We start from the raw sequence: 26746 nt of genomic DNA on the forward strand, positions 1-26746 counted from the left end.
GGCACAGGCTGATACCATTATATGCATGCTTAATCGTGTTGTAAATATGTTTTATAGCACTTCTGTAGATATCATTCAGTGCAATGTGATTTTAAGAAGTTATATTTAAAATACATCTTTACAAAAATAAATCAAAAAACATTTATTCTTAAAGTTCCTTTGTATTAATTCAAACTTGTTTCAGTTACATATTCTGACAGAGTGACTGCAATGCTTATAAAGATGCTGTGAGCCTAATTTAGTCAGTGCACATTCGAGGACACAACATACAAGCAAATGTTCTGCCACCATGGTGAACAGCATTGCACCTGAAAAATGACGCATGAATACTGCTAACAGATCTGCTGACTGATACATGCAGAACAGAATATAATGGAAAAAACTCAATGTTTATGCTACTGTCTTCAGGTTTAAGTTAGTATTTCAAAGTGGTTTACCGAATAACAAATTGCATAGTGTAAGTGACTACATTTGTAAAGGTAGAATCTGTTTTCACTTTTACTAGGCATGGATATTTTGACCTATTTTATTATATGGTAATTGTGAACAATACAGTTAAACTTTATCGTATTTGTTCCTTTATTTAAAGCTATTAGAGTTGAATAATGCTATCAGTGGGACATGTTTTGTGCCATGTAATAAAAGATTTTTTTATATATAGCAACTAGAAAATATGTGGTTACATTGAAGTCATTGTTGTCTTCCTAGGTTTGTGACGAACTGTCAAACCTTGGCCCTGAAATGATTTCTTTGAAATCGGACAAGATAAAAGAATCCAAATGTGTAAGGCTGTGACAAAACTTAAAAGAAGTTCTTTACCACTTACATGCTGTTTTAAGAACTTCAGTAATGCCAGACCTTGGCATAGGAAGGAGTTTGACTATCAAGATAGTGAAAAATAAATAAATAAAAGGGTGAAATTGTCGTGTGGGGTAGTTCTTATCAGTTGGCTGAAATATTGCCAAGTGTGTTCTAGTATTTGCTCCCCAGGTATCGTATTTAGAAAAATGAGTTGGCACGGCCTGTGTTATTTTCTGGCAAACAGGTATAAAAAAAAATCCATGTAATGAAAATAATTTATATCATAAAATACTCCAAAAATAATCAGCCTTGAAATTAAGTTAAGATGGGACTTGATTTATGTGTAGAGGATAAGCTCAGCATAAAGTTAGTTGGTATTACATCCACAAATTAATCCAAATAATCAGATACACTCAGTTGCCAGAAGAAGATTCCCGTAGTGTAAGTAGGAAGCTTAGGTTTTAATGAAAGAGAAGCTAAGCACTGAAAAATATTTTTGAATGGATGTTTATTTTAAATATTTGAATTCTTCTTTGCATCAAAATCAATTCTACCTATTCCAAACACACCATGTTACTGACAGCCAAAGCCTTAGACTTCTAGTGCCTGTTACTTCTTACTACGTGCAGTTTAACTGTATCAAAAAGTATAGTGAAAAATGGGCAATACACTACAACATTCTCTTTTCCACAACCTTTTCTGAACAAGTCTTTGTTTGATTGATTCCACAGAGGACAATAGATCTAATGCCAACCAGAAGTTTAAAGAAATTGAAATACAGGGATCTTACTCCTCATGATTTATAGTTGTACCAAATGCAAAAACAGGTTTCTTATTTTGAAGCATAACAATGGGATAGATTAAAGTACTGATTAGGAATGCAAAGTGAAATACATAACTTGTTCTTTATTAAACTTTGCCTTCTCCCCCCCCAAAAAAAAGAAAAAGCTATAAGAAATCTGATCAGATCCTGTTATACTAGAAACTGTGTGCACAGCAGTTTTAAATAGGTATTTTTGTCAGTAAAATCCCACTTTAATGGTACTTGATCCCAAATTTATTTTATTTCCAAGATTCATTTTCTTTTTTCCTGTTTTCTTATCTAGTAGACTGAAGAAATCCCTTGCTACTTAACTTCATTCATTCTCTTTCATAACCTAACAATTCAACATTTTTTCCAAAGCTGAAACTTTGCACACTGTTTTAAGTTCTTTTCCTTAGTGGGAGATGAGTGGTGTCATCCAATGCCTTCTATAATGCTGAATGTTTCAAGCAGGAAGAACACATATATCAAATACTACTGAAGAGGGTGATTCATTTCAGTGTTACTATACACACACCTCATACTATCTTTAAAATGAAGCAGATTATTTTTTCAAGAGGCTTTGTGAATGTCTCATGAATCAAATTATTACTGAGGTAGTCCTGCTTTTCCTAAGTTGTCTTGACAGTTTGCTTTATTGCAACTAAAAATAGTTAATGAAGTAAAAACAAGCAAGGATGGCTGAAATTAGAAACAAGCTCGGTCATTAATTTTCACTCTTGTTAATACACCCACCTATGTCCAATTTCCAATGGAACATTTAAGAGGCAGCTGGTGCTAGTAAAGTGCCAGACTTAAAAATAATTTAAATTACACAGCATAGTGGCTTCACATTTTTAATGCATCTGATCTGAATAAAAATCTAATGTTTAAGTATCTAAAGCTCTAGTTTAGATGCGGCTTAGTTTTGATAGACTAACTATTACCTCTCCTAAAGTAATGATTAAGGAAGCAAAATCTCTTCACTGGGCAGCTGTTAGAAATGCCACTGCTCCCTCTTACCTTCTTTAGGTTATGCTTCTAACAAAGTCTGCTTGCAATTACGCTGTATCTGAGAAATTGCCCTTCTACTGAATTATGACTTATGCTTCCTAAGCCATGACAAAATGAATTTACAGTCTTAGTTGCCCACTAGTGCAGTGCTGAGGAGTCTCTGCTGGGACCTGTCTGCAATTGGAAAAAAATCCAAAAAGCAGCAAGCATCATGTCTATAAAGTCGCTAAACCTAGTTTTATGCTAAAACAGCATGAGAGAATAAAAAATGACAGCACATTTTCAGCACCCCACAACAGGAAGATCATTTTATAACTCCTCTTTGGTGTGCATACTTAGAAAGTATGTGAGAAGACCAATGGAAGAGTAGTGTCTGGGAAGGACAAGAGGAATGCCTTATAAAAGATCTATCTGGATGTGTTCTCTTTCTTGCTTTTCAAAATTAATCTCTAGATATTTACAGCTGTAGAGTAACATTGTGACAATGTATTTTACATTTTGAAGATGATGAATAGAAATATAAAAGATGCATAGATAACAGTTTTAACCCAGGTTCTATCAGTTTTACATTCCTTTCTAAATGAAGTCACAAAAGGAAAATATTAGCATTTGAAGGTCACCAAATTGTAGCTGCCAAAACATCACAGATTCATTCACTTCATCAATCCAGTCATCTCCCTGCTGTAGAGTTCCTAAAATAATGAGCCTTTAACCTAGAGTATTGATAATTAGGGGCATCATGCTGGCAGTAGAATCATAAACAAATTTGCCAATAAATTGTAATTGACCATTGCTACTTTCTATTAACAAGCTAGTTGCAAATGTTGGTTGTTATTTACTTAATTAGTAGAACACATATTGATTCTGAAAGCATCTACAAAAAATGTGAATGAAAAGTTTTGTGAGTGACCTTTTTTTTTTCACCTGGTTGAGTCTTGATTAAATTTTTGGTTTTCATGATACAAGCTGCCAGGAGGGCAGTAGTAAAAAGTGCACTCTTTTCTTATTTGAATATTCAGAAAGAATTGAAGACTGTCAACAGAAAGTAGCAAGAGGTGTATACTTTGCAATTACAAGCAAAAGGAATCCTGAAAAGTGCAGGGGTATGTCTGGATTCTGGTGACATCCCTATCCACTCTAATTTTGCATAGTAGTTTACGGTTGCTACTGAAAGCCTGAAATAAATTTCTTCACCTGTTATATATATTTCTTGCATTATGTCTTATATAGAACTAGAATATATGTAATTAAAGAATAATTATATATCTTAATTCCTCACAACTAGTCCAACTTTATTACCTTGCAAATTATCTTAGCACATCACCTATAATCATATTTTGTATAATAAAGGAAGAGGTAGATCTTTAATTGTTAGTCTCTGGATAGGATCTGAACACATAATCGTAGTTGCCTAATTACCTCCGCATGTTTACTCTCAAGGCTGATTTTATTTTAAAGGCTTTCAAAGAAATGTTGCCATCTATGCCATTTAAAGTATTGTGTCACTCATCAGTATAAATTACTAATGCTAAGTAGACAAAATCCATTCATACTGAACTGGGAGAGAGAAAGGAGATGAGGAAGTGGGGGAGGGAAATTGCCATTTTATGATGTGCTAAGCAAGTAATGAATTTTTCATAGTCGAGGCTTGCTTTTTGTGGTAGTGTTAGATAGTGGTCGTGAGGTTTAGTCGCCATTCTCAAACAGAGATTCTCTTAGTGCCAGCCACATTTAATGACATTTTGCAGAAGACAGCTGGGCATTGCTGATTTGTGCTGTGTCAGCCACTTTCTGAGCAAAGGAGTGCCTCACCACTTGAATTTTAGCATTCTGTAGCAGAAAAGTTCCCTCTCCTTAAAATTGGCTCAGCAAATAGCTTGTGTGGGAATATAACTGTAAGAGCATTATAATTAGCTCTACCAAGAAAGTGCACAAATATTGTGTGGAATTTTAAAGTGGCTTTTCAAAAGATTTTCACAAAACCTTTAAAATGCATATTGCATTGTTAAATTCTGGTAGCAATTAAGTTTATCTCAGATTTTTAGTAAATGTGTCTTTGGTAATGGTTGAAAATGATTATCTGGTTCAGTGGTTTGAAACACCTTTGAGCATGTTTAGAAAGTCTTAATTGTATTTCAACAGCATCAAACAGTACCTTTTCTCTCTCTATATATATGTATTTATATGGAAATCTGTAGATAGCAAGATTTCTTCTAGCTACTAATCTCGTGAATACTGAAGGGCAGATGGTATCCTTTCACATGCGATATAAATATCCAAAGAAAAGAAGTGTCAAAAAGGAAATAGCAACATAACTCAAGTATTTATGGAAGACACAGAAGTGTACTTAGAGTGGGTTAATCACATTATATGTTTAATTTTGGAAGTAGAAGGGCGTCAGCAGATTGATACAGTCATTGACATAATGAATATTAAATATGTAACCAATCCTTTGCAATAAATAAGGATACATATCAGATACTCATATTTGCAAGTATATTATGTTTTGAGTGAATATTCAATTTGCCCTACTGTTTTCTTCTAGGACATCATATCAGTATCTCCACTGCTTGTTTAGGATGAAAGTTTTGCAAAAGGCAAAGCAACTTCAGAGCAAAATGAATTTGAAATGATTCTAAATACATTTATTGTCGTGGTAAAGAACTTTTTCAAGGTTATTATGTCTATATTCATGTAAGGACAGCTTCAAGAGTCGTCACTATCACCCACATTTAAAAGCTAATTATGAAAAAAAAAAAAAAAGTCTGAAATGTGGGAGATGTGATTTACTAATCTGTCATTAATATCTCACTGGAATGACTTATAGAGCTGTAGTTCTTTATGTTCTTCCTGGGTACAGCATAGACAGATCCTGTAACAAGCTCCTTGGTACAAAATAGTAAAGTATTTGGAATATAAATCCTTTCTGAAGTATCCTGGTTAATCTACAGTGGAGCATTTTACCCAGTGAACTGTTCTTACATGCAAAGCTACCTGCTTCAGCTAAAGAACAGTGAGATGGGTTAGGCAATCTCTTGAAAAATACAATTTTTAACCCTCTTAAGCAGAAGAAGGAAGTCAACCAGGATTTGCATTATGATGGTTGAATGACTGACCAGTGAATTTAGGGCAGCAACCAAACCATCTGCTAGAAGTACGGTAGGAAAGGTTTAAATGTGTTTATGTCTTTCTTTTTATTATTTGGAGGGAAAAGCAAACAACAACAAAACACAAAGCAAAACAACCACAGTGGGGCATTTAGACCCCAGAGAGCTTTCAGTGCAGTGAATCTTAAGTTGAAACTCTTGATAGTCCAGTGTAATGTTGCTGAACTCTGACTAAAGGTGGCATTAAGACACTCTATTACTCTGAACATTTATTAACTTATTGACTAACTGAAATGGTTCTGCATGCTAGTGTGCTCATTTTCATGGATCTTAATCTGAGGTATTTTAGTGTGTATTTATCTTAGCGTTTTGGTTAAGGTCAGGCATTCATTTTTGAAGCAAACCACCCAGTTGCTACCAATTACTGACTGGGCTTTGGTTCGTGTTATGGAGAGGTCTCAAGAGAATGCAAGCTCTGGGGTTCTTTCAGCAGACACCAGAGCTGGAGGTGGACATGCAGTCTCTATGCAGTAGCTTGTCTGACTGATCCCCAACACCACAACTCTTCTGTTGCACCACAGTAGTGCTGGTGCTGGTATGTCCTGACTCTCCCTGTGTGTTCTGCTGGGACTTGTAGTTGATTATTGACCTTTGCTCTTTTTTGGTCTTTTGATGAGGCTCGTAAATATCTAAACTTCAAAATACTTTAACTCATCCTGCCCATAATGTTCTAAATCTGGACTATTTAATTTCTTCCAACATGTGCTTTCTGGAGTCTTGTTCACATGTGCTATTCACATGGAAGGTGCGTGCTACCTTCCACAGATCTTTCTAGAGCCAGTCATGGTAGTCCTGGTTGTTTCAGGAGAGGCCTTGCCAGTGCTTCGGAAGCTCTTTGCATTTTGGAAAATGTTCTCTGCTCTCTCACACAATGCTTGGGATTGTGGTGGTGTGGGCTGCTGCAGGGAAAGGTGACTCCATCCCAGACAGACCCAACACAAGGATCTATCTGGTATTCCACACATTGGAGAAAGGAGAAATACTTTTAAGGTTGATATATACGTTTAATGGAGGTATGAAGAAGCAACATCAAAAGAGAGTTGCTTAGGCACGAAGTGACTATTAAAATCACTCTTACGTTTGCTGTATCAAAGGGATTTCTGCTTTAGTTTTATTGACTACAAAAGCTATTTCATTCCCTTTTCAATAACAGATTTTGTGGAATTATGTATCAGTAGAGTCTCAAGGTAGAAAGCCTAAAATTTAATACACAGATATATGCTATTAGATTATTAATTTTAGTAATTTGTGTATTTGTATAAGCACTTCATGCAAAATGTTTTTAACTGAAAGAATCTGGGCCACAATGTTATTTAAGCAATTATACTGAAAACTAAGGGGCTTGGTGTTTTGTTTTGTTTTTAAATATAGATGAGAAACAAAAAGGATTTCTGTCTTAAAAAATGAATGAATAAATAAATAAATAAAAATGTATGCCTCCTAGAACAAAGGACTAAGGTCAACATTTTGAGTTAATGTACCCTCATCATTCTATATATCATTTTCAGTGTTTTTAATTAGGTAAGAATGAGGAATTTCTAGGCCTTTTTGAGGATGCTTTAAAGCAGCAGCACTGGGTTTGACCTTTTAGTTCCTGCAGGCTCAGCAAAAGATGGCTGATTAATGTCACATCAACTGGGCTGCTCCTTCCCTTTTTAGCAAATAGTCCCTTGTCAGTGTGGCTCAGTCTGACAGAACAAAACATCCTTGTTTTAGCTGGCTACTTTGCATTAATAAGAGTATGCCTCTCTATGAGTAGTTTAAACTTACATGGAAATTTTCTTTAATTACTGCAGTCTGCTGACCAGTGTGAATGAATAAATCAGGGGCACCCACAAAATAGAGTTCCTAACATACTTGTTTGAGGATTGTTAAAGGATATCTGTGAGGTTTTATCTTTTAATTTGGCACATTAAGATGTTACAACGAGATCTGAAAAAGAGGATATAAGAAATATTTTTATATGAATGCTCTTATATAGATGGATTGATTTTGTTTAAAATATTTCATAGTATTGAATTAATGTTTTATTTCCATGCTTTACCAGTTGAAAGTAAAATACAGTACCTTTTGGGGATGAGGACCTAGAGAGAGAGAAACAGGATGGGGAAAATTAATGGGACTGCAAGAGAAGCCCTTGGCACAGAAGGGAAAATGTGAGCACACATACATTGTTATGAATGAGAAAATTCTACACGGAGGAATACACAAAAACTGACTCAGGAGAGAATAGAATGAATTTAAGCTTAGGGCTGTGGTAAGGTTGAAAGAAGGATGCGGAGGGCACACAGAGAGCCTTTCCCCAGAGCAGGACACAGTGGTTATGGAAAACCTCTGAAGCGCAGGCAGATAAGGATGCCATAAGAGGGAAGTTTAGGGAGCTATAAAACTTGTGTAATAAACTCAGACTGCAAGAATGATGTATTGTGTAATCCCTTTATTTTCTCTTGTTACTGGAGAAAAAATCTGGAAGTGGGGAGAGATGAAAACTAATTTTGATTTAATAAGTAGTCTGAAAATTTTGTGATGCTTTTGGTGATCACACATTTTAACATCTCTGTTTTGCGTTATGTTGGGAAAATCTGAACTTAAAGGAGCTGAAAAGCAAGAATCAGTACTGATGAAGATGTAAGAAGCTAAATAAATATTACTTAAAGGACATCTCAAAGGAAAAAGAAAAAAAAGCTCAGTGAATGTGCTGACCCTGTCTTGAGAATTAAGTTAGATGATACAATTTAAAGCTTTGTTCCAACATCTGACAGACGCACTCTGCATGCTGATGCATAATATCTGAAGATTGTGTGCTTGAAAAAAAGCTACGTTCTATTTTTGTTAGAATAAAGCAGCTGGTTTTTGAGCAAAGATCTTCTCAAGTGCCCAATCTTTTCAGGCAAAGTGTTAGCGAAGTATTGTGAGCAAATGTTGTGTACGCTTTCTTTCAAGCGGTGGAAGAAGGGAGAAGCAAACTGCTTGGACCAGAAATTGTGTGAATGGGCAGCTTGGCCTGAAGGGTGGAAGTAAGTTTGCTGCTGTGCCATACTGCAAAATGAATGGTGCTGGATTCCTGAATGTGGTCAATTTGTGCTCCAAGAGCTTGAAAAGTTTGGGGTGGCTTAAACATGACTTGAAAACAAATACAAGTGGAGTAAAGCTATCTTTTGGAGACACTGTATAAATATACTGCTGTGGTCAGTCCCAGACCATTGGGAAGACCATTCTGAAGGAAAGAAATACCACTCATGGAAACAGAGGACTGCAAACCCGAATGTTGTCTTACACATGGAGCAATTGTAGTTGCAGCAGCTCCTTCCACAGCTAATAGCAGGTGTCTCTGGACATTTGTTGATCTGAAAATGTATTTTAAAGCTTAGGTGCAAAATACAAGTGTCTTTCTGTGAGTACACTGAAGTCTGCTGTTGCAAGTTGTATGACACGTGTAGCACAATGAGAGGCACGCATACTGTAGGTGCTTGTGATATGTTTGAGAATTTATTATGCAACTTTTGGTCTTATCTCTTTTAGAGAAAAAAAAAAAAAGGATGGGAGACATGTGAGCCGTACTGAATGGACATGGGGAAGATTAAATATCCTGATCTAACAGTAATAAATTGTGTATTGTCTTAAAGAGCTTTTAAAACTCTTTTAAAATTAGGATAAAAATAATTTTGGGGGCTATAGTATATACTTCTATCCTAAATCATAATAAATAATATATATCAGAACAATACTTAGGAAGAAAGTGGTATCAGCAAAAAAGGAAAAGGTATTGAGTTACTGTTATATGCAATGATAATAGTGTAGTATAGCAGTATTGCCAGTATATTAATATCCTGCAAAAGGATAGTCAAGTAAAATCTTTTGCTCTGGTACACCACATAATTACAAAGTTATCCGAAACATGGGAGATATAGCACAAGAAAAATAGATATTGGCTTTTTCCCTTTATTGAAGAAAGTCTAAAAATTTCTGGTGATACAAATAGATGCTTATATCATTATACTTTTTTTCTTTTTTTTTTTTTTTCTTTTTTGCCAATAGTTTGCACCACAGTGTATCTGTGATCAATGGTCGTAGTTTGTGACAGTAACAGGAAAGGGGTACTCCTTTGCATTATGTATAGGAGATGAGAGTACTGTCAACAACCTATATTTTCACGGTTAATTCTAGTTGTTTATTTTTATGTATTTTTATTAATTACAGTGCTTTAACATTCGGTTATTGAATTCAGAGACTTTTGAGGTCATAAAAGTGGGTACTGAAAGAGAGCTTTTGAATGATGGGAGAGTAAAAGGAAAGTAATAATCTAGGAGAGTTTGATTTTATAAGTAGAGGTTTCAGTACACAGAGAGGTAGGAATAGTATACTGGCTAATGGAAATGTGGAAAATTAGAAAGGGGAAACTAATTCAGATTCCAGAGGTTGGTGAGTGATGACATTTTGAAATAGTAAAATGTTCTGCTGTTTGCTGTTTCTATTTGCATATGATAAAGTTGGAAGAATAAACATGAAAAACATTATTTTGGGAGTGCTCTTTCTAGCTTTAAGAATGTGTAGATTAATGTTTGGTTTGGGGGTTGGTTTTTTTTCCAAACATATGACCTTATTTCTTTTAATACTTTGTTCAAACAGTTTTAATGAAAGCTAAGCAATAGTAGCATCTTTATTTTTATACAGTTGTAAAGGGAAATTGTGCTTTTACACGTGGAAATGTAGGCAGATTTCAAAGATGCAAGCTTGCTTTATCAGGGCTGTAGTTTTTAGAAAGTTTAGAAGGATAAGAAATTGAAACAGATTGGTATTTATTGGAAACTTTGTGTAACTTTACTGGTTCCTCTGTATTGCACAGAGTTTAATTAAAACAAACAAAGAAAAGGTGTGAGGCTAAAGAATGTAATTAAGATTCTGTACTTGGAAAATAGAGAATTATAAAAGGTTTTCCTTTGGTTTCTGCCTTTAAAAGAGGGCAGAGGGTTTAGATCCAGGTTCAGGTGTGTTGCATGAACTGAATGAGTTTCAGAGTCAGCTGAGAAGGAGAGGCTGTTGTGTTGACAGTGTATGCACACAGAAATCTTCATCCCTTCCCAAGAGAAATAAAACATAGCCAAGGATAACACAAGAGTGTTGCTTCTGTGACTGGCAGTGCAGGAGGTTAGCACCTTAAAGGCTATGTTTGTAATTTTGTGTCTTTGGAGAGGACAGAGGAAGAGAGGAGATTGTAAAATATGAAAGAAAATTAACATGAGGAAAGTATCAAAATAGGAACAGAAAAGGGAAATGAAATTTTACAAATATGGAAAGGGGCTTTTAAAGCCTGTATTCTTTCCTCATTAACCAGCGCAGAGTAAAATCCTATGAAAGACAAAGTAAGTAGATTGAGATAAAGAGTACATTCCTCCTGGGGCTTTACTTTGTCTTCCTGGGAACTGTGAAGAACTACAGATACCTTGTATTTACTAGATTTTACCATATTCTGACTAAGACTTCCCAAGTAAGCACCTGGGAGAACAAGGGAGGGCAAGTGCAGCTGGCTGCTAGGAGGGCATCTTCTGCCTCCTGGGCTGCAGAGGGACCTTGCTCTGACCCAGGAAGGCCAGGAAGGCTACTAAGTGCAGTACTAAAGTGATGTTTGCAGAGGCTAAAAGCACTTTGGCACTTCAACAAAAATAGACTAATTTCTTCCCATAGTCCTTCAGCCTTAAGAAGCTGCCTTCATGTTTTAGAAGAGGCTTTTTTTTTTTTTTTTTTCTTCTTTCTCCTTTCCTTTTGTAAGTCTAAAGAGGGACAAATATTTCTACTTTGCTACTGTTAAAAGTCTTTGTTAGTAACTTTGGCTTCCAATTCATTACTGCAGTCATGTTTTCAGAGCCTGGTTTAAGAGATAAACCCTTTGCAAATGAAGACAGCATCCATTTTCTTTCTACCTCAGGCCACACAGAATTGATTGGAGTAATAAAATGACAGTACCATGTAATATACTGACGGCTCTTTAATTTGAAAACTAGTTCCAGGGTGATTCAAAGCTTGTTTAAAGCTAATTTATGGCTTGTGTAATTTTCAACTGGACCAAGGTACAGGATGACATGAAAACTGATGCAGAGTTAACATAATATATTCAAACCTGACAGCTTGAAATTATCTATAAAGGGTTTGGGTGATGTGAGTTGATGTGTTTGGGTTCTTTTGTTTTGTTTTGTTTTGTTTTAAAGTAACAATGGCAGACAAAGTAACTGATGCTCAGCTGATATGAATACCATTGTATGACACTGTTTTTCCATCTTGTTTCAAATGGATCTTCTTACATTTTCTAGCAAAGTATTTTAAGTATTTTTTTTTATGAAGTTTATATAGTTTTCAATTTTCTTTGAAATCAAAGGCTGTGTAGAGCTTCCATTTTATGAGTTACATCTGTTGTGACTTTAACATATATGGGTAAACACTATGACATTATTTTGTTTCTGTAGTATTCATTTTGAATATAACAGTGTTATATGTGGTGGTTTTACTCAGGTGGGCAGCCGAGCTCCACCACAACCGCTCTCTCACTCCCCCTCTCCTCAAAGAGGAAGGGGGAGAAAATACAACACAGAGAACTCGAGGTTTGAGATAAGAAAGGTTTAATTAAAGGGAAAGGGAATGGGAGGAAAAAAAAACAGAGACAAAAGAAGCAATCAGTCCGCGCGGAAGCACAGAGAGAGGAAAAATTATTCTCTACTTCCCATCAGCGAGCGGTGTTCGGCCACGTCCTGGGAAGCAGGGCCCCAAACGCGTAGTGGTTGTTCAGGAGGAACAGCCCCCTCCCCCACGAGAGCCCCCCCTTTTATTGCTGAGTGTGACATCAGGTGTTATGGAATATCCCTTTGGTTGGTTTAGGTCAGCTGCCCCAGCAATGTCCCCTCCCCATCACTTGCCCACCCCCAGCCTGCTGGCTCTTGGGGGCTTGGAAGGAGTCCTGATGCTGTGCCAGCACTATGCAGCAATAGACACAACACTGGAGTGATATCAGTGCTGTTCCAGCTACGAGTGCAGAGTACAGCACTGTGTAGGCTGCTGTAGGGAAAAGGTGACTCCAGCTAAGACAGACCCAACACACACTGGCAGTGTACATGTTTGAATATATTATCTGCAATATACATATAAAACACATATCTTTATGTATATATATGTGTGTGTATATGTATATGTATATATATGTATATGTATGTATATATATAAAAAATATATATGTATATATATATTTAAAGTGAAATGTAATGCTCTGTTCTAAAAATAAATAATAATAATGAAGTAAAAATACTGAAGTCCTCATATTAGGACTTCAAAAACAAATAAAATTAAGCATAGCATAAAATGTAAATATTTTCCTCTGAAATCTATCACTTTTTTGTAGCTCACACATGAAATCCCCATCTGGTCTGTATACACTATTGATTTTTCATTGTGTTGTTTCAGTGATACTTCTGCACAGCAAAGGACAAAAACTAAAAGAAGAATGTTTACTTCTATTACAGTAGATGCAAATAACAAGTGTGCCTAACAGCTTGAAAGGGAGAAAAAGACTGGGTATTTTGAAGGAATTGCATTACACTTGGATACATTTTTGATTTCTCACCTCTCACCATTCATTATCACTTTTGATCTCTTATAGCCTTAATTAAATTAATATAATAATAATAATAATGATAAATGCTGAAGGTCCAAGACTCCAAATTGAGCCAGCCACCAGCCATTCCACTGAAGCCACCACCATTTTGTGTCTGCTGCTAAGGAGGGTTTACTCTAATGTCATGACTCTAGCATGCATGTTCCATCCCAGGACCAGAAGATCCAATTTGTTATGTGTTTGTATGAACATGTAATTCAAATGCTTTTTTTTTTTTTTTTTTTTTCTAGATCTCTTTGAATCAAGCTAATGCTGCTGTGGTATCTTAAATTGCATGAATATTTAGGTGATATGAAAATAGACATAGTTCAAAGCAGAGCTGTCTTTCTTGCATAAACGTAGAAGAATGTCGACACATTTCATGTTTCCTCTTTAAAGTTTCATAAATTCAAGAAAATTATGTTCTGAGGAGCTTTGTTCAAAATCAGAATTTTGCAGGAAAAAATATAATTACTACATTAGCATTCTGAGTTTATTTGTTTATGGTGTACTTACATTTTCATAAAGAATGTCTATATTTTCAGGAAACTGGAAGTACCACTTAATAGTGTTTTTCCCCATTAGTTATTGATTAATATAGTTAAACATTGTGATTTGTTAGAAAGCTACGTGTTGACCTGACTTGAAAATGCAGTTAAGTTATATAGGGTGGAAATATTATAATATTTTAATGAAATGGGAAGGGCTTAGGCACCAGAAAGGTTGTGTACCAAATCATTTATTGTGTCATTTACACATCCATGAACAGTCTTTCACTGCTACAGTTGAGGCTTACAGATCAACAAGTGCAAATATTTTTGCAAAGTTGACCCAGTGTATTATGATATAAATAATAAGGGGGGAAGACAAAAAAAATAAAAATTGAAGTACATTTTTTTTTCATGTACCACTTCTTCAGTAAAATAGCTGTTTTGTGTCAGTGATACAGATTGTATGCCTTCCATTTACAGAAGTAAACAATGCTAATAACTTTTAAGGTGATTTTATTTGTCTGAGTGCAAGTTACCATAATTCATTACTAGTTCATTTTGAACTAGTATGAACATAATTCATACTAGTTCATTTGACCATGCACTCAGAAGACACCAAGAAGAAGCTTTATGAAAGTTCTCACTTGCACCTTGCAACATTTTTGTCATTGTACCTTACATGAATGGGTCACATTCCACTTACTGAAATGTTTATTTCCAAAAGCTGTACTTCACGTGTTGCTGAACTAGTCTAGAACATAGATTGCTTTTCATACAAATGCTCAGGCTCTGCACAGTTTTCCTAAGTGACACAGCAGTGTGAAAAGAGATAGTGAAACCATTGTAACTGGAACAGAAGTGATTTATTTGATCTGTTTTTGAATAACAAAGTAAATCAGGTTTCCATCCATCTCCTTAAAAATTGATGTATTGTATTAGCCCTATATTAGTTTCTTAAGAGAACTATTGAGAAGGATGGACAAGCTGGTCGGGAAGAAGATATTCAGGACTTGATTATGGGGGGGGGGGGGAGGAGGAGGAGGGAGGAGGAGAGCATCTGTGATGTGCTGCTCTTGTTGAAACAAAATAAATGAAACAAGAATATATGTTTACCAAATTACTGCTGCTCTGACCATTTTTGAAACCCATTGTTTCAAAAAAACATAAGTAACAAAAAACAACGTTGCCACCATTATCTGGCAACGGGTGATAGCAACATAATAAAAGTTTTCTTAGGCACAAAAGACAGGCAGAATTCAAGGAGAGAAATCACTGAACCAAAGAATTTAGACAAGTACATCATTTTCTTCCAGCAGATGTGGTTGTTACTTTTGTTTTTGCAAGCAGCACAGGAGAGCTTCTGGAAACATACTGAGCTGATAAATTGCGTGGCAATGATTTAACTTTCTAGTCCTCAAGGAGAAAACAAAATAGCACGGTTCAGTACTTTGAGTCAGTTTGTGGCTAATTGGGCCAACATGAAGAGAGAGTCTTTTCCTTGTAGTTATCGTGACACTGAACTTTAAACTTAAAGTGATGGGCCACAGGATGGGCCAGAATAATCTAAGTCACAGAGAGGTGGTGCTAAAAGAAAGTCATAAAGAGCTTTATTTGAAATAGTTAAGCTTAGTAGGTTTGTGTTGTGGTTGCTGTTGTTGTTTTTATTTTACAGGAATTCACCTGAAAAGTTATATGAAATAGAGATACTAGAGAATACCCCCGAGACCCATAGACTTTTTTCCAACTTTCTAGCCTCTAGCAACCCCCTCCATGTATTCTTTTGCAATGTCTGGTCTGTCCTGTGATTCTCAGTAGTGGGTGTTGGGCCACAGCTTTGTCCCTTCCAATAGTCCAAACATAGACATTGGGCTAAAATGCAAGTGCTGAATATTATTAGTACAAAATTTGAATTTACATTATAGAAGTTGTCATGTCAAAAACTTAATAATGAGCTTTGCAGCTTGCAGTTTCCGAAAGTATAATCTCGATTTCCTTGCAATTAATGACTGTAGAGAGAAAGTGATACATCAAAAGCACATATTCTGCTTGCTAAGCAATGACAACTAAAATATCTTCTGTAATGAGCATTACAAGCATAGTAGAGATAGTACCGATTAATGGATTTTTTTTCTCCATAGTAAAATATCTCAATCTATGCAGTTATCAAAACCACTGTGTGAAGCAGTGGAGGTATTAAAGTGATTTTTATTTTGACTAATCTATTCTAGTCACATTACATTGTAAATTCAATGTAAAGGTAATTTAGAAAGAAGAATGTGGTTAAGTGGTTTTATTTTACTTATTTGACTGTAGTGTTGAAGTTGACAGTCATCTACTACCTTCTCTAGCTTTACCAGTTTTCTCTGCTATATCAGTTTACAGCAATCGATAAAATACATTTGTGTGGGGTTGTTCTAGCATGGTCAAGGTTGTTTTGCAGAAATCTCTTATCTTCAATAAGGGGATGAAATGTAGGTTTCCCTTCCATGCAGTTTAGGAGCAGGGGTAGGTATGGGCAAAACAAGCATGCTTATTCAGAACTTTACAATTCTGAAATGCTATATAGCTATTTACTAAGGCTTAAAATGTTCTTATGAAGAAAGTATTACAATTTTAAGAGAAAGCATATGGCAGATGTTTTTGCCTCTGGGGTTAAACTAGTTGCCCAGTGTAAAAATGAGTTTTTAGACTTCAAGTATTCTCTGTTTTCCTGTGCTCAGAGCACAGCTCCTCTGAGAACTCTCTCTATCCTGGAGTACCACATCAACACGCTGCTGAGGGGTCTATTTGTCTCTGTTGCCCTCAGGACTCCGAGCCGTCAAATGAGGTGGTCTCAGAGGCCCCAGGTAATGTGGTACCCTCTACCTCAAGAAGTAGCTCTGAAGAGCTGGTATCGGTGGCACAGAAACATCCAGAAGAGGTAGGACCATCTGTGTCTATTCTATTCCAAGATTAACTGTTTGGGGATACTCATTTGCCTCTGTTTTTCATGCTTTCTTCATACTAGCAACTTTCTAAAGCTAAAGCTCAATCTTATCCTCTCACACCACTGACACATCAGGCCAAGGTAAATTTTAGGACCTTGATTATATAAGCCAAGTATATTCCATCTACTGCATTTTAAATGATGTTTCTTATTATCAGTGATTGGAAAACTATATCTTTTTTGTTCCAATCTTTCACACATCCATAACATTGAGGGGAATTCTGTTGATTTGAGCAAATTAAGCTTTACAAGACTAAAGAAACAGAATCTGTAATTAATTATAAGTAGATATAAAGCTTTTGTCATCCTAAATTAAATGCAGCTAACTGCTGGGTTGGACAAATGAAAGGCCCTTGGTAATATTATTGTGCCTATCATTGTGACCTTTTTTTCTGAAAAAAATTATACTAGATGCTAATGATGTAGTGTGGCATAAGGCCATATTCCCTGTTGTTATAAGAAAAGGTGCTGACTTGTAAGGTAGTTCTACAACACAGCTAATGACTGACTTTTTTGGTCCTTGCAATTCATACTTGTCAGAGTACACCATAGCTGGAGAAGAGGTTGTCAGCAGACTTCCAGCTTCACTTTATGATGAGAATCATCCTTTCAGGGAACCATTGTTATCTTTAAATCAACCCTTTCTGAGAGAAGTCTTTCACATGGAGTAGCCTTAATATTCTTGGTCTTGGCTTCCTCGGTTACTGTTGTTTTTAAAGACATGCCAAGTACCAGGTAATGTAAATACTGTTGTTTTTCTCAGATTTTCTTTCACTATATTTTTCCCAATAAAGGAGAAAATGAAATATTACCAATAGGAAACACAACTCTCTTACAGTGCCATTCATTGTTTCTCTAGTGCAGCCTTAAGATAATTATCAAATTCTTTTATGAATTTCTCCTTTCCTCTGAGTCTTGTCACTTTGTTTGAAGAAGAGACAAATTCTTAGTACAAGGCTGGGAGAATTCTTAAGAGTATATTCTGGTACTTCACTTAAGGTGTTTCACGTTATTTTGGAGTATCACCGCATACTCAAGTTATCACATGTAAGCAGTCCTGATGATAGAGTGATATAAATTTTTAGTAATGCCTTTGTATATTTTCCTGAGTTGCAAAGGGAGCTTAGTCCATGGGTTCTGGCTCCTAGTTTTCAGCTTTTCCAACTTACCTCAATTTTGGCCTGTGTGGAATACAAACAACTAAACTGTGGGGGAGAGATCCTGAGGAAATATCGGAGAACTGAAAGATGGGAATGCAGCTCTTGAATTTGAGTAGATATCTCAGTTTATGGTGAAGCTGTTTAGCTGAACATGGGGTCATAAAGTATTTATTATATGTGTTTTATAACAGAATGAGACTTTATCAAAAAAAAAAAAAAAAAAAAAAAAAAAAAAGTTACCGCAGTTTATATCAAAACAGAGGTGAGTTAGAAAGAGTTTTGTGGTTGGATTTGCAGGGAACCTTGAGAGGGGAGCACCAGTATGTTGAATTTCCAAATTCAGAATCCACCAGGAAACAGCCCGCCTAAGTTACATGGGGGTAAGTCAGCATGGTAAACAAATGCGTGTGAATTACACTTTAAAAAACCTGCCTCTAACAACAACAAAAGTGTTTGCAGAGCTTTACTCAACAAATTCCTTTTTAAATCTTCTTTTTATCTGAAGTCTCTTGGTACACCAGTCCCTTGTATTCTTTTAGTGTTTGCTTAATTACTTAATATTCAGAATTAACTGTAGCTGTTAGCTGATGCATTATTAGTGTAATAATTTTTTTCTCATCTGAATTTGACCCATCAGTACTGGTGAGAAGGCAGTTAAGGGAATGTTCAAGTACAGACATGGAAAAGGGAAGCAGGAAAGAAGTTTAAAAGTAAAATAGCTATCAGACTAAGGATTTCAGGAAAGTGGAGTGGATGGGAATTTTGAAAGAAGGATATGTAAAGTGACATTCAAAAAAGTATTTCAGATTTGCAAACATGAGAACAATTTATAGTAGCAGGAAATCAGGAAAATCCCATAAGTCGCTGCATTCGTTTGTATAATCCATGCCATTTTCTTGCTTACAGTTTCTTTTTCTTAAGATTCGCAGTCCGAATCTTACACACAGTTACTTGTGTCATCAGTTTTAACTTTGTGTGATGCCTTGTGGTCACTCAGATGAGGCTTTGCTTTGCTTCTCCAGTTGTCTCTGCTAGTGGTTGAAAGGTTGAATTTTGAGCTGTTTCTCCACAGCTGCTGTTACTCAGCAGGAGGGCAGGATGGATCCTGCTCCTGTTACTGCTCCCCTTCTTCCCAGCCTCTTCTCATGCTCTGAAATCACGTGTAACTGGGGGAGAAAGGGACAGTGTCCAGATGGACATACAACGTGGCATATAACAAAAGTCAGTGCATCAATAATTAGCATGTTGGGTGTTTACGTTTTACACCTGTGAAAGTTTTGTACCTGTGAAGGATTCAGGAAAGTGAGTGTATTCATTAGTGTCCTTCAGATGTGGTAACACTTTGGCTTATAAAATAACCAAACCATATTTAAAGTTAGAAAGATACCTTACCCTGTGTTTTCAAAACCTGTGCAATCCCCCATAATCAGAATTTAATTTTTATAGATTTGAATGCTTGGATGATTTGAATTACTATCCATACTAAAGTAAGAAAGTTACCTGTGTGATTGATGAGTCAATGTTGTATGTTTTTATTGTAATTTTTAATAACTAGCATCCAACAGTGAAATTGAAAGAAAAATTCAGCGCATTTGAAAGGGGACAGATGTGTGCTATCTGAATTTCAGTGTCACTTAATTAGACCTTCTTTCCAGTTTCTTAGGGAACTGTAGAAAAACTCTGCTTTTCATAAAATGTTATACTCAACTACATAGTTTTCAAATTTATAATTTTTAAATTACATAGGAATTTTGTCTCCACAACCATTTCAATATTCAGTACCTCACTATTGTTAGTATACCCTGAGTCAATACATTGAATTATATCTCTGATACCACACATTCTTTACCATTAACTAATGAAAGAAATATCTCTGCAAATGTTAAGATTCAGAGTTTTTAAAATACACAAATGCACTTGCTTAAATAACAATGTAATTGTTCAATAAAATTCAAAGGCGAAGAAATTACATTTCATGACCCTTACACCCCCCCCATTTGGTGGGGTCACTTGCATTGTTCATCTAGCAGTTGCAGTATATTTAGTAAATATATACATTTTTTAGATGAATATGCAATCACACTGAAAAAAAGTGAAGGTTTGTTGTTAAAGTAATTTTACTTTTTTTTTATTTATATATATATGTATATATATATAGTTTTATAGTGGTTAAAGAGCAAGACTGATGGGTATTACTCTAGTATTTTGATACCATTTCTTATAAGCAACACTTTATTCTACTGGGAGTGAGAATCAGGAGTTGGTTATCTAACTAAGAAGAGACTAGTTTTGACAGTTCCCTTAAACCTGAGTCTCATAAAAGGCATATCTTCATCTTTAATTAGAGGTAAAATAGAAATGCGTGAGTTATGTGTATTAATTTCCTTTGCTGATCCACTGGCAAATCAATTAATCATGTTTTAATTGTGTAAGCCTAGAGGCTAACAGAGCTAGTCTTTTGGAATGGCTGTGTTACTAGAGCAGTATGGATACAGATGAAATGCTGTGTGATTCTTTGTAAGAGATTTAGTTCTGTTAGAAAATAAATAAATAAGAATAAAACAACCAGCCAACCTTCTTTTCTCCACCCTCTCCCCTTCCTCCCCAAATCATATGGAACACTTTAGGGTAAAATATGAATGACATCACTGTATTGTATGAACATGAATAGCCCATGTATCTGTGTTGCTATCTAAGTGCTGTACTACAGTACTTACAGTACAGTAAGTGCTACAATAGTGCAATATTTTGGGAGTCTGAATTAAAGAAGGATTAAGACAGGTACTATCTTATAGTACTATATATTACTAAGTACCTAATAGATAGGTACTATTATTAAGCTTTTAGTGCTTGCCCTATATCTGGAGAGTGCACAGACTTTTTTTTCTATTACTAGTGAACAGCTGTGTTTTGTTCTACAGGAAAAGATGTGTGCCACACTTAGGACATCTGACATTAGTTGTAACGATAGTTCAAGCAGTTTACAAGTTCAACGTGAAATCATTACATTATTCTCAGAAATTCTGGGTGAACCAGATGCAAAGGGAGCATTTCTTAATTTTTATGAACACAATTTGCATCTGTTTTTTTTTTTTTTTTTTTTTTAATTCTTTCCTTGATGTCTGGATAAAACATTTGTCCAACAAGTCCTATTGACACTTCAAGTTAGTACTAAAACAGATTATTTTTTAATAACCCCAAACCATAAACTTATTCAGCAAAGCATCCAGTCCATCTTTATGCTTTTTTTTTTTTTTTTTTTAATATATATATACTAAGGTGTTTTCTTTTTAAGCAAAGTAAGATGTGACATATTCTGAAAGAACTGAATAAAAGTGTAAAGACAGGTAAAGTCTTTACATGGTAAAGACTGTAGTAGTGCTCATGTGATATTTTCTCTATCTGAAGTTACTAGAAGACTGTTAAATAACTGGATTTCCATCTTTCATTTCTCCTTTGAGGAAATAACTCAATCATCTTGTAGAATACACATTGGCAAGAACCTGGAAGATGATTTGTAGAGAACACAAGAAAATATTAGAGAAATATATTTATATATTATCTATCTGTGTAAATACAAATCTGTTATGCTTGCACTTATGAAAAAAAAAAAAATGCTTTTCTAAACTTCATAGATATAACCATAATTTCCCTCTGTTCCAAGTAGCTGATAACTTGAACTTATTCAACAAAAGAATTGTCAGACAGTTTTTGCTATAAATATGTTGTTCTTGACACACTGTTAATTGGAAAAAAAAAAAAAAAAAGTTACACACACAGAATGGGTTGGACTACAGATTTACTCTTGAACCCTAATTTTTTTGTTTAACTTTTAAAGTGCTCAGAAAAGTAATTGGAAACTTCCATGCTGTATGGACCTAGCAGATGCTTTCTGAAGAAAAATCACACATGCTAATATACTAATTATTCTATATCATAGACTATTCTCCATTATATTAGAAGTCATAGGCCTGTGATTTTGGAACACAAGCTGATTTATGCTCTGGGCCTTTTCATCATCCTGAGGTCAGGACATGCAACATCATTTTGTGCAACTTCATAAATTCTACATGGCATAGTTTAAGAAAGAGAAGAACACATAGCATCTGTGTAATCCCCTAGCAGACATAGGATTGGTCCTGTTGGTGTATTTCTTAGTACTTTATTCTGGTTTTAAAAGTTCTGAGTAGTTTCCACACTTGCAGAGCCTTTTCCTTTACACTTGTGTTCAAATCATCTTACAGAAGTGCCCCCACCTTCTTTGTTTTCTTTGTGTTGCAACAAAGAGTTGCAATGGATTACAGACCTAGAATTCCTATGCATTTAGAATATTTTCTGGACCTAAATCAGGTTAATTACAGAGAAGACTGAAATTTGATTAGTTGGCTGAAATTTGGCTATTTGACATATGGTCCTGATGTCAGACAATGGTTTTCAACCATCAGACTCATTTGTTTAACAGAAGAGATCAGTCACCTGTTCAGATCATTTGGTTTGTTTGATTTTACTTTTTATGCTTCTACAAGTAATTATTATTATTACTGTAGTTCTCATTAATATTTTATAGCAAAATTGCTAAGCCACATGACTAAGAAAGCCTTAGAGTCTAACTGTGTTAAAAGTGAATTAATAATAAGCAGATATGAGAGCATAATACCTTTGGCTACTGAAGTGATTCCTCTGTAAAATAAACTGGGAAATACAGTAGGCATGCAAATGCTCTGAAGTTAAGAATTCACATTTTCCATCCAATCTTTTCACAGGACTGTTTTATGTAATCTTCTTAATAAGGAAACATAAAGGTTGCAAGATGGCTGGAAAATGTTGTCACACAGTTCTGCTTTTGAAGTCAATTTTTTATGTATGTATATTTAAGCTGTAAATGTCTTTATAGAATGAGGCCTCCTCTTGGAAAAAAGATTATTAACTTAAAAAATGAATTAGGTCTGTTTAAAATTTCCACAAATCCAAGATATTTTTCTTTATTTAACCTTTTCACAGTCTCTGCCCTTCTTTAAAGTACATTTAGTCCTGTATCATCTGTTACTCAGGAAGGTATTTAATACATGACTTGGCATCATTTGCATTATACAAGAAGATTAACTTTACAAGCTCTGCTGTTAATCTGAGTAGCTCTACATATTGACCTATGAAAGAACATAATTAAGTTAGCTTAATTAAGTTAATTAATTGTTACACTCTGATGAACTTACTATTGAGAGGAAATTAAAGGCAAATAGAAAATGGCATTCATTGGTTTAAAATAATATTTTAAAGGATTTTGCAAAGATACATTATATTTATATGATGAAACTATCTATTGTGTAATAACCAAAGCAGAAGCAATTAAAAATGTCAAAAGCTAAGAATCCCTGCAGTATTCTCTTTTATTGCCTGACAGTCAGACATATTTCTAAAAGCAATAAAGAATCCATGCTAGAAATTTAAAAAATAACTTTTTTTTTTTTTTCCAGTACCAAAATAATTGAATTCAGAAACTTACAGCACTCTCTACATATGGGCTATAGAGAAAAGCGCACTATAGAAGTTAGATAAATTAGATAATCCGCTATCAGACTTTCCTCTGGGGGAGGGAAAAGGGGGAAGGACTGAAAGAAACCACATAGCAGCAAGCAGTACCTAGGCAAAAGTGCATATCTGCAGGTCACCATAAGAAAGTCTTTCTGATGGTGATGAGGTAAAGGAGAAAGACTCCTGGAATTTTCTGTCAGCTCTACTTGTTTTGTAAAGTGTGTCTGCAAGTTTGCTTCAGGAAAACATGCAGGGGTACAGCAAGAGTCTTGCATATGGGCAGACCCTCCACGTGACTTGAACATCCAGGATGCATTCATCAGTCTTGATACATACTGATGTGTACATTGGAGATCATCAATTCAGAGTAGCCGTAATTAATAAAAAGTAACAGAAAAATGATGAAATATGCAAAAAATGTAACAATATATACTGCTAAATAAGCAGTTCGATAATCTGTGAGATTCATTCATTTTAACATGTCTTTAGTTTGAAATTAGTGTGTGAATAATTATTAGTTATCTAATTCTATTTCCATGTCATCGTTTCCCCTGATATATAAATACTCTGGATGGCATCCTTAGTAATTTTAGGATGTCATGCTTACTTTCTGTTTTAAAAATGACTATTTAAGTCAAGTGAAAACAGTATTATCCCTGAAGTGTTATTCTTTGGCATTTTCAGATAGTATGAAAGGGTCATTGATCTGTGGATACATTCTTTGGAAAAATAACAGCATTAAAAGTGGAAAGCCAATGGCATTTAGAATTACTTGTGTACAAATTTATATTCATATTCTGAATACAGATGAGTTGGAAGTAGATTCCTTCAAAGAGAGAAAAAAAAAAAAGACAAAACAAACAAACAAACAAAAAAAACACCCACTAACTTTCATTGAATTATACTAGCTTCTTTTTTATTTGAGAAACTACCTGAAATACTCTTTAAAATGGATAGGAAACAAACAAACAAATTACAGCCATTGTATATTTAAAACATTGTTTTTACTTAACACATTGTCCACAAAAAATTGTTTCATTTTTTGTAAATTAAGTTTGAAGTTTACATGTTATATTTTGTCACTGTAAAAGTGTTGTATTATGTTAATCAATCGGCTATATTTTAAGAAGAAATAAAAAAAAAAAAAAAAAAAAAAAAGAAAGGAAAAGGAAGGAAAGAAGGAAGAAAGGAAGGAAGGAAGAACAGTTTTAATTTCAGCTTAAACTGCATAAATCATAAAATATATATTTTTGGCTAGGGGAAGATAGTGGGAAATGTAATGAAAAATTAAAATTAAGCAAACTCCAAGTAAGATTTTAACTAAGAAATGTTCAACTAAGAAATTTTAACTAGAAAATAGCAGCAAGTTGTACAAGATGAAGGTCTGTACCCAGAGGCTGTATATTTTGCTAGCTGTACTGGTGTCAGTGGGCTTGAGTGTACCTATGTGTGCTATCTGTCCAGCTGTGACTGGATGTTTTGAGATGTTCATGGAATGGCATGATACCTGGTCACGTAAGTTACTGTTGTCATTTGCTGAGTGGTATGTGTGATGTACAATTGAAATTCCTTCCTGGAGGGAAGTAAATTTATAACTCCTTTTTCAATATCTAGTGTACACATCCTTAGCCTGCCCTCCCTCCCTCCCTCCTTCCCTTCTTTCTTCCCTTTTTCGTTTTTCTTTCTCTCTCTCTCTTTTTCTTTCTTTCTTTTCTGAATGATTTGCTATCTTCTCTCTTATCTGTAATATTTGAATGAAAAATTAAACAAATACATTCTCTGATCATTGTATGCAGTGTAAACATAAGATTTCACATAGCGCTATATAAACAAAGCAGTGATCATTTTTCTAGATCATATATAATCTCAGAAATTTTCTTCTTTATTTTAATATGACAGGTTGAAAATATCATTAGAATACTCAAGTTATTATAGTCGAGATTTTGAATAATGAAGCTTGAGCACAGTTGAAAATTTCAATGTCTTCTTTATGGTAGTGAAGATAAGCAGAGGTCACTCAGAAGTCATTAATAACGTACGTTATATAGATTTTTCCCTACCCAGTTGTTTCAGGGTTATCTCTGAACTGCAGTACAGTCCCAATTGTGTTGCAATGGTGCTTCATCAAAGTGTTGTTTCTTTAAATTACTCTCACTGTTAAGAAGAATTTTTAGCAGACACTTAAGAGTTCATATTACCTACATATTTTAGGACACCAGAATCAGTGATGTGTGTTATCTATTAGAATAGTTCTTTTTGCTATTAATATGTATTTTTGTGATACCCATATATACTTTAATTTATCTACCCTAATTAACAGCAAATTAAAGCTAAATGTATGTTATTTTAACAACACATGACTATTTTCTGAAGATTCTGAAGTGGATTAGCACACGCCATTATCTTTCATGGCCCTCATTGACCTACTGAATCCTTCTTATTTGAACAGTTTTCCTACAGTTAATCTTTTATATTTTTTAAGTGAATACTCAGCCATCTTAGTTTCCATAAACCTCTGGATCACCTGGAATACACAGAACTACATATTCTATGCTGTACTTATGGTCTTTGTTTTATTTAAAAACAGTGAAAATGTTAGTGAAAATACAGTTAAATTCAGAGAGACTTTGAATATGAGTAGTATCTTTGAGAAATTAGTTTTCCATTATCCAGTCCTGATTATTATTATTTTTTTTTTAACTCTGGTAAGATTGTTGTTTAAATTGATTGTAGTCAGCACAGAAAAGAAGATAGTGGGCAGCAGAAGTCAGCACAAAAATTCTTCCAATAAAGATACCTCTGTTTACTCCCATAGGGCATTGTTTTTGTAATATTCTGCAATCTCCATATACACAAAAGAATTGGAGGTATGCCTACTGCACAACTCAGTTGGCTAAAATTACTTTCCTAAAACTCTGTAGAGCATGCCAGTGTCCACTGAGAAAAATGCTGGCAGAAGGGATTTCAGAGCACCCAAATTGGGTTTTTACCCAGGAAATGCATTTTGTTGAGGGCTAAGATGGGGGTCTGGAGATGATCTCCAGTTCAGTGGCCAGCAGAGCAAGTCTTCCATCCATGTACACCAGTGCAAACCCACACTGGCGCTGAAAGGGAAGTTGGGTTGTAGTTTATGTACTCTAGAAGAACTAATGAA

The 26746-nt window shown here is 34.9% G+C and overlaps 1 protein-coding gene across 4 annotated transcripts in view; it reads left to right on the top strand.

The window, feature by feature from the left end:
* PHF14 (PHD finger protein 14) overlaps positions 1-26746 on the top strand; it is a 164548-nt gene that overhangs the window by 111132 nt on the left and 26670 nt on the right. The window contains exons 18-19 of one of the 4 annotated variants that reach the window (XM_082752177.1): positions 16721-16834; positions 18358-18440. The exons of 1 other annotated variant lie outside the window; for it this stretch is intronic. In XM_082752177.1, coding sequence (XP_082608303.1) covers positions 16721-16834; positions 18358-18429 — 186 coding nt within the window. In that variant the 3' untranslated portion in view covers positions 18430-18440. Of the gene's footprint in view, positions 1-708; positions 726-16720; positions 16835-18357; positions 18441-26746 lie in introns of those variants that run through there. 2 more of the 4 variants (XM_082752176.1, XM_082752180.1) reach the window with 2 other exon arrangements.

The sequence above is a fragment of the Aythya marila genome (assembly GCF_965140915.1).
Source record: "Aythya marila genome assembly, chromosome: 2".
In the NCBI taxonomy this organism is placed as follows: Eukaryota; Metazoa; Chordata; class Aves; order Anseriformes; family Anatidae; genus Aythya; species Aythya marila.